At 45.4% G+C, this 9,272-nt stretch overlaps 1 protein-coding gene across 1 annotated transcript in view; it reads right to left on the bottom strand.

The window, feature by feature from the left end:
* The window catches only part of ARHGAP25 (Rho GTPase activating protein 25), an 87,827-nt gene extending 87,033 nt beyond the window's left edge, over window positions 1-794 (bottom strand). Inside the window, exon 1 of the mRNA XM_028497036.2 lies at window positions 676-794. Within this exon, the coding sequence (XP_028352837.2) occupies window positions 676-736 (61 nt within the window). The 5' untranslated portion in view covers window positions 737-794. The remainder of the gene's footprint in view (window positions 1-675) is intronic.
* Window positions 795-9,272: the final 8,478 nt, after the last annotated feature.

The raw sequence follows: 9,272 nt of genomic DNA, 5'->3' as shown, positions 1-9,272 counted from the left end.
TTTTTTTAAAAAAATCAATGTATCACCAACATCACTGATGAGAAGAGGTATGAATTAAAGGCCAGAATATCTCAGAAAACATACCAGAGTCCCCTAAGGTAATTAATCTAAAATGTATTCTGTCCCTTTAATTAAACATGTCTTTGTTATACCTTCAAAGGTCTCTATTATATTCCTGTCTTGTCCACACTATTTACTTTTTGCTACAAGTAACACCACCTTAGCCCCGAGTCCACAGAGAAGGTCTGGGGACCCAGTGGGCTCACGAAACAGAACACCTTGCGTTCCTTTACAGATCAAGCATTTCCAAAGACTCCTACCAAGATCCACTCAACATACGAATGAGTGTCCAAACAGGAGGGAAATTATCCTTCCATGATAAACAGAGAAAAACTCACCATGTTTTGTGAGATCTGTAGCCTTAGTCCATCCCAAGTACCCCAGATCCCACACACCAAGGAGCTCCATTCCCGCCACCTCCAAACAAAAAAGAACCCCTCCCCAGCACTTGGGAACTCTGAGCCAACATATCAATTTGAATGCAAATTCTACCCCAAACCCAGCTCTGCCGACAGATTCATTTTTAAGTAGACTACGTTCCCTGCAGACCAACATGCAAATGGTGGGAACTCAAGTATGAGAACCACAAAGGCAGCAAAAAGACGTTGACCATACCTATTTTCCCAGCCTCCCCTCGCAGGTTGAAATCCCAGTTTCTTGGCAACTTCAGGGACATTTTGCTTCTGGTTTGGGTGAGTTGCTGCTGAAGCAGGGAGTCTGCCTCAATTCACGCCCTTCTTGGCTTTTTGATCTTCTTGCCTCACAAGCTTGTGTGTGTGTGTGTTTTCCCCTTTACGATTGCTTCACAAGCAATCTTGGGTTTGAGGTTGATCTGCCAGCATGCCTTCTCCTTTCTCAGATGAAAGGTCCATCCGTCAGCGGGGATGGCACCCAAACCCGCCCACGGTCCCTCGGGGGGCTGGTACCTCGTGAAGTGTGCACCCTCTGCTTTTCCTGCTTTCAGTATTACCAGAAATATGCCAGTTGACACTTCACTCTGCGTCATGGGAAGCAAAGCTCCTGTTCGAAAGAATCTCAGGCCTCACCAAGGCGAGGTCGTGATAAACAACGGCTGCCTCTTGGCTTTTTTTTTTTCTTTTTAACTGTCTGCTTCCTTGCAATTGAGGAAGTGGGTGGTTGTTCAGTGTAGATGATACATTATAATCTCTTTCTTGAGAAAATGGTTTTTGGAAATGCTTATATAAGTAGAGTGAGTGCTCTTGGGTTATAAGCCTAGAGGTTTGATTAAAAGAAAAAGAAAAGAAAATTCTAAGACTCTGGCCATCTACTTCTAAGGCTCCCTTCTCATTAAACAGAGTGGGCTTACAAAAACGGTCAGTAAGACAAAGAGCATTCCCCCAAAGTCACCTTCGTTTAGGTCACCTTCTTTTAGTCACCAACGTTTGGTCAGTAAGACAAAGAGCATTCCCCCAAAGTCACCTTCGTTTAGGTCACCTTCTTTTAGTCACCTTCTTCCTGCTATAAGGCCCACATAGTAAGTTCTCCACCTGCTCAGGACAAAGGTTCCAAGTGATCTCAGCCTGATGTCAGGAGGGTTCTGATGTATTTAGCTAATAAGTGAGCTTTAGCTGGGTAGACGCACTTAAGTGACCTTGTGTACAGGGTGTGGGTTTGGGAATCAGACTGATATGTGTTCACAACTCAGTTCTTCCACTTCCTAGCTCTGCAGCTTTTAACAAGCAACTGAATCTCTCTGGGCCTCAGTATCCTTAGCAGTAAAATGGGTTGATAATAACCATGACTGCACGGAGTTGTGAAGGCATCTAGTACAGAGCTGGACGCATAGTGGTTACACCACAAACATCAATTCAACCCTTATTCCATTTAGTTCAGTTCCGTGACAGGCTTTCATATGTTCGACTGGGCCAGACTAACCTAGTGATTAAGTATTTGGTCCAAGAGCCAGACTGCCTGTGTTCAAATCCTGGCCCAACCACTTTCTTGCTGTGTGACTTTGGATAAGTTTCTTGACTACTCTGTGCTTCAATATTCTCATCTATAAGTGAGGCAAATAATAAGACCTACTTCAGAGGGCTATCATGAGGCTTATTAAAGATAGTAGATAATAAGACTAATAAGGCTATAAGGTAATGGGACTAATAAGATAGTAGGTAAGAGTGCTCACAAAAGTCACTTCTGGCCAGAATATGAGCTACACATCCTTGGTCCATTCATTCTTCAGCCCTCCTGGATGACTCTGCTATACTTTCTTCTTTGCCTCCACGTGCTCACTCTGTTGATGACCTGGCTTCCTGTTCCACTGAGAAAGTTGATGCAACTGGAGGAGAACGTCTGCAAGCTCCCATCACTGTAGCGCCCTCACTTCCATGCATGGAAGCTCACACACTCAATCTTCTCCCAGTTCCAGAGGACAAACTGTGTCATCACTCCTCCATCTTTACTGCTTCATCAGTTTCCTCTCTCCCTTGGATCATTTCCACCAGCATTCACACTTATTCTTTTTTATACTGTAGTTTAAAAAAAATCTCTCTCGATGTCATTTCCCCCTTTGGCTACAGCCCCATTTCTCGCCTTCATTTCTGAGCCAAGTTTTCATAAGAATTGTCTAGACTTGCAAACACTTGCCCTACTATTCTCTCCTGAATCTTCTCGGTTGATGTTTTTGCTCCCATGACTCCACTGAATGTATTCTGATCAAGGACATCGACCACATCCCTGTCACTGAACCCACTGGTCAATTCCACATGTCATCTCACTTTGACACATTTGATCACTTTCTCCAACCCCAAGCCCTCTCTCCACTTGGCTCCCAGGGCTCCTCACTGGTGTGGTTGTCTGCCTGCTGTTCTGCTCCATCTCCATTTCCTTGCTGATTCCGTCTCATCTCCCTGACCTCTTAACAATGAAGGAAACCAGGATTCACTCACCGGACTACTCTTCCATCTATACCCACACCTTGGTGAGCTCATCTGTCTCAAGGCTTTAAATGCCACGCATCTGCTGATACATCCAATCTAGATTTTCAGCCCAGACTGCCCCCTGAACCCCAAATCATACACATCTCTGCTTATATAACAAATAACCACCTCAACCTAAACTGTCCAAAACTTATATCCGGGGGACCAGGCTGAAGGAGCAGGGGTGACCTGAGGCATATTCCTCTCATTGTGAATGAAAGGAGTTTAAGAAGGAAGAACCACATAAGCATATTTAAAGCCTCTGCTCTTATCAGACATATCTGCTCATATTCCGGTGACCAACACACATCACGTGACCAAATCCAAAGTCAGTGAAACAGGAAGTACTCACAACCCGGGGGTGGGGGGTAGGGGGAAAAAGGAGTAAATGTTTGCTGATCAATACCCCAATCCATCACACCAACACGGCTCAGCTACCCTCCAAGCACCCCAGGGGTGCTGGATTCCTCTGAACTTGACTCAGTCAGCTGGAGACTTCGGAGCGCCCGCTCGGCATTACTGCCTGCCTGACCCAAACAGCACTTCTCTTTTCTACTCTGACTTGGGGCGGAGGCAGGGGTGGATAGCCATCCCGAGTCCCAGCCCAGCAACATCTCCACAGGGAACTTGACATCATGCAAAGGTTCAATCCTGGGACCTTAAACTCAAGAACTCTGAAAATATCTTGAAGGTAGCATTTAGAAACATGGAGAGAACTTCCCTTACTCTTCAGGGTAGGTTCCTGTAAGTCTTGGGAAAATCTCGTGACTGATGGGGAAGTTGTTCATGAATACTTGGAAAGGCAGCCAGAAGAAAAGCACCCCTGGAAAGGCCCAGCACAGCTGCCTTCCCTCCGAAAAGCCTGCCCTGGAGCAGTCAGCTGCTTGGGTAGGGGTGACGGGCAGCCTGGCTGCAGCACTGCTCCCCAGTTCCTGACCTTCAGAAAATGAAGACTAGATGTCTCGTCTGGTTCCAAAGTTTGAATCAGCATCTGCCATAGCAAAAGGAAAAGCAAACATTCATTCATCTATTTGCTTACTGAATGCTAACCATTAATTAAGGGCTTAATTTTTTTACTGGACATTGGTGGAATGTTCATGAACAAGCTGACTTCGTTTCTGCCCCCATTCAACTTACAGTCTGTTGAGAGAGCATAGTTAAGTCAACAATTAAATACTACATGAGAAGGGTATATTGGGGGCAGTTTGGGGAGTATGGGACTTTATCTTGGAGGGGCCTCATTGGGACTTGGGGTTGTGGGGGAAGGCTTTCTGAAGGAAGTGTCTTTTATATTAAGGCTTCATGAATGAGTTAGGGAAGGAAAAGTGTTTCAGAAGTTTTCCATACGAAACAAACAGCATGCAATAGGCACAGAGGTAAGAAAGAACTCATCAGGTTGCTCCTGAAAAGGATGAAAGGGGAGGGATGGAGGAGAGACGAAGCTGGAGAGGGAGACCAGGGCTGGATCGTGGTGGATCCCTGGGAAGAGTTTTGACTTTACACTGGAGGAAACAGAAGCTACTGGGGAGGTTTTATTAGGGTAAGGATGCGGAGGCTGTGGCAGACATCCAGGTGAGAGTGAGAGCGGGGGAGACGTCAATGGCAGTGTTCAGGGAAAGAAGGGAAAACAAGGCAAAAGCCATCCAGGTGGTAGGATTGATGGCCCCGGGGAGTTTCTATGGGAGAAACAAGATGCCCACGGTGCTGGCCCCAGTCCCTGCAGAGATGGAGGCTCCAACCACAGAGATGGGGAGTGGACAGAAAGAGTGAGGGTTACTAATGAGGAGGGAGAGTCAAGGTACCTCAAGGAGAAGACGGTGGGCTCTGTCAGTCCAGGGGAGGTTGCATTTAGAGAGCTACGGGATGCTCAGTGCAGATGCCCTGCAGCTGTGGGAGCCCAGAGCTCACGTTCATTCGTTCCCTCCTTCACTCCATAAACATTTATCCAGGACTGTGCTGGATGGATGCTGAGTAAACAGGATGATTAAGAACCTGGCCTAATCCTCAAATGACTCAGGAGAGAGAAGTGTAAACATAACGGCAGTGCCATTGGAGACAAAAAAAAAAATAGTGTACGCGCACGGGGTAGGGGTGGAACAGGAAATGTGAGCTCTGCTTGGGTGGCCAGGGAAGGCTTCCCAGGAAAGGTGACCCAGGAGAGAGCAGGCAGGCAGGAAGCATGGTGAGGGAGCAAGAGGAAGATGTTCCAGGCTGATGAAACAGCAGAGAGCTGCTACAACACCAAACCCACTTAGGGAAGAACTAGGAATGGGATACGGCTACGGGGTAAGGCTGGAGGAGGGGGAGACAGACAGATGGGCCGAGGGGGCAGGGCCGCTGGGCCAGGGCCTCAGGCACTGGCTGAGGGGTTGGACTCTACTCTGAGGTGACAGTCATTGGAGGACTTCGTATACATTCCTTTTATTGTTACTTTTACCATTATAGAAGTCTATGCAAGTTTTAAATATGTATAAAGAAAATAAAAATCACTGTTACCATTTAAGATGTAATGAAAAATTTTCTCATTCTCGGCCTCCTCTCTGGATGTAGTGTATGTATATACATTTTTTAACTTTATTAAGAAATAATTGACAAATATAATTGTATATATTGAAGGTGTACAACATGATGATTTGATATCCATATACAATGCAGATGTGTAATTACCAAGATTATTTACACACCCATTACCTCACATCGTTAACGTCGTTACTATTTGTGTGTGTGTGTGTGTGTGTGTGTGTGGTCAGAATGCTTACGATCTACTCTCAGCAACTTTCCCACATATAATACCGTATTATTAGCTACATTCACCATGCTGTATGTTAGATATCGCATATCTGTATATATATTGCTTTAATTCCGTCGTTACTGTGTGTGTGTGTGTGTGTGTGTGTGGTCAGAATGCTTACGATCTACTCTCAGCAACTTTCCCACATATAATACCGTATTATTAGCTACATTCACCATGCTGTATGTTAGATATCGCATATCTGTATATATATTGCTTTAATTCAAAAATTACCATGCATGTTATTTTATAAACTGCTATCATGCCCTGACAAAAAAATGAATAGTTATCTATCCTTAAGCATTTTCCTAAAACATCGTTATTAATGGCCTCATAGTTTTTAATTATGTAATGAGAGCCAAATTTATTCAACAAACCCCTGTACCACTGAGCATTTGCGAGATGCACAAAGTTTTATAATCTTCTTATAGTTAAATATCTGGGGAAATCCATTCTCCCACTTTTTCCCTCACCCCCAGGTGAATTCTTAGAGGTGGAAATACTGTGAAAAAGGATATGAAAATGTTAAGACTTGACGTGTGTTTCCAAACTGTCTTACAGAAGGTTCTACCAGTTTATGTTCACATCAGTGATATATGAAGGGTCCAGTTCCCTCATGGCCTCGCTAAAAGCTGGCATTGTTTTTCTTAAAATCATTGCCAGTTTTTCAAACAATTTTTTAATTAATAGTGAAACTCAAGTTACTTTTTAATGTGCTTACTGGCCATTTGTAGGGGTCAGATATGTCTAGGTATCTATGTGTCTGAGTGACTTTGCAAAAGGAGGGTTATCTAATACCTTTATTTGTGACTTTCATCCCACTGGCTCTAGGATCTCCTTCAGAAACTCTGGTTAGCTGCCTGCTAGTTCTTCATTCGTAGCCTCTTTGTCTTTCATTTTGTCACCTGTTACTGTCCTCTGCATTTCGAGACAGTTTCTCATGTTTGTCCTTCATCTCACTGGTTTTGTTTTTTTAATGGCTTTATTGAGGTATAATTTATGTACCCCACAATTCACTCACCTAAAGGGTAAAATTCAATGACTTTTTTACTATATTCATAGAGTTGTGCAACCGTCACCACAGTTTTAGAACATTATCGTCATCCCCCAAAGAAACCCCGTACCCTTTAGCAGCCCCTTCCCATTTCCCCCACCCAGCCCCAGGCAACCACTAATCTACTTTCTGTCTCTATATATTTGCCCATTCTGGACATTTCATATAAATGGAATCACATGATATGGGGTCTTTTCTGACTTGCTTCTTTCACAGAGCGTAATGTTTTGAAGTTCATCCATTTTGTAGCATATGTCAGAACTTTATTTCTTTTTATGGCCAAACCATATTCCATGGTATGTATGTAGCACATTTTGTTTATCTATTCATCAGATGATGGACACTTGGCTTATTTCTACTTTGTGGGTATTATGAATAATGCTGCCGTGAACATTCATGTTCAAGTTTTTGTATAGACATACGCTTTTGTTTCTCTTGGGTTTGTGCCTAGCCGTGGAATTTCTGGATCAGATGGTGACTCATGTTTAAACTCTTGAGGAACCACCAGAATGTTTTTCAAAGTGGCTGCACCACTTTACATTCCCACCAGCGATACAGGAGGGGTCCATTTTTTCCCCACATTATCCCCCAAACTTGTTATCATCTCTCTTTTCTATTTGAGCCATCCTAGTGGGTATGGACTGGTATCTCATTGCGGTTTTGATTTGCATTTCCCTGATGGCCAGTGATGTTGAGGGTCTTTCCACGTGCTTATTGGCTGGTTTGGTTTTCCAAAGCATAAGTTCTGCTTCTTGAAACGTCCACAGATGTAGCCACAGGGAAGGTGCATTTCTATAAGACCACATTCAGCTAAAACTTAAGCCTTCAGTTTTGGCTTTAACTCTACTGTTTTGTTTTGGTTCCTTTAAAACCTTCTTTAAGGGGAAGCTGATGCACATTGTGCTGAATATCATTGCAAACTTTTGGCAGTATTTTTCCTAGGTAATTCCGAAGTACCACTTTCCCCTACCCACTGCCTGGCAAATTTTTAAGTGATGCCGGGTATGAAAACATAGTCGCATCTTACCAGGCGTGATGGGGTCTGCTGGAGAGAGTCCTTTGCCGCTGGATCTCTCCCTCTCCTTCTCCATCGCATGCTCCAAGTTGTGGCGGCCGTCATCATCTGCATCATCATGGCTAGTGTAGCTGTTATCTTCTGCAGGGATTTACAGCAGTGCCTGGGAGGGGATGGAAGGATGATACCCTAGCTACCTCACTGAAGAGCATCAAAGAAATGTACAGCGGAGAAAGGGAGTTCAGTTTTCTGGATTCTCCACAGTCTGTGTCTCTGAGTGAAGAACAGACTCGAGGAGAGACACGCTGTGGGTGCCCACCTTTGTCAGGAAGTCTCTGCCCATGAGCCGAAGTCGGGGAGGTTTCTCTGAACCCAGGTCCTTGTGCGATAGGACAGTGCCCTGTTGATCAGTAAGCTTCTCCTGTGAGGACAGAGAGGAGCTTTGTTGCTAGTGCCGGCCCAATGGTTTTGTTGTTGTTGCTCTTAATAGAATTAATTGTACATTGCGCTGGAGGGGGGTGGATAGAAACAAAGAGAAATCTTGAGCATCTTGGTGTCGGAGTTGAAACAAAAGAGGCTTTAATTTCACTGCCTAACAACAGCAAAATCGTGGGCTCTAGAGAAGTGGCTGAGGATTGGCCTCCTTCCCACCTGTCTCCTGCAGCCCCTGAAGAGTTGCTTGGTGAGAGGTTAAGATGCTGCCCTTGGTGCTGGCCCCTGAATCGAATATCTTTCTCTCTCAGTAGTGAGTGCGGGGTGGCAGAGGAAAGGGAGCAATGGGAGGCACCTGCCCTAAGCAGGCAGTAGAGGTGTTTGCCTGTAGAGAATTTAAAAAATACAACAAAACTCAAAGCCCTCGGCTTTCCTTTGTTATTATCACCACACAGGATAATTCTAAATAATGTCTGCGCTAAAACTACTCCTCCCCTTAGCTGGACCCTTCCACCCCTCACCTTGGTAGGCCCGACAACCCCTGCTGGCTATGATCCCACCTTGTCCACGTGAGAACTCTCTCCTTGCTGTGGAACCTGCCCAGGGCTCGTGTATTTTGATTGACTACGCTGCCCCCCTGCAAATATCCGCACCATCCCCCATCCTTCCCAAGCCTTCCCACTCCAGCTCCCCGAGGATGTGAACCCCTATCCCAGCCCCTACCCTACTTTCCCCAGCGGTAGTCTATAACAACCCCCCTCATCTCGTGAGCTTTCCAGGAAGCCTGGAATTTGAACCAGGTGAATTGGTTCAGAAAACCTGCAGGACGCCATTCTAAAAAAAGCCTTGGGGCTTCCCTGGTGGCGCAGTGGTTGAGAGTCCGCCTGCCGATGCAGGGGACGCGGGTTCGTGCCCCGGTCCGGGAAGATCCCACGTGCCGCGGAGCGGCTGGGCCCGTGAGCCATGGCCGCTGGGCCTGCG

Source organism: Physeter macrocephalus, chromosome 12, assembly GCF_002837175.3.
Source record: "Physeter macrocephalus isolate SW-GA chromosome 12, ASM283717v5, whole genome shotgun sequence".
In the NCBI taxonomy this organism is placed as follows: Eukaryota; Metazoa; Chordata; class Mammalia; order Artiodactyla; family Physeteridae; genus Physeter; species Physeter macrocephalus.
This window is presented reverse-complemented; position numbering and strand designations above follow the sequence as displayed.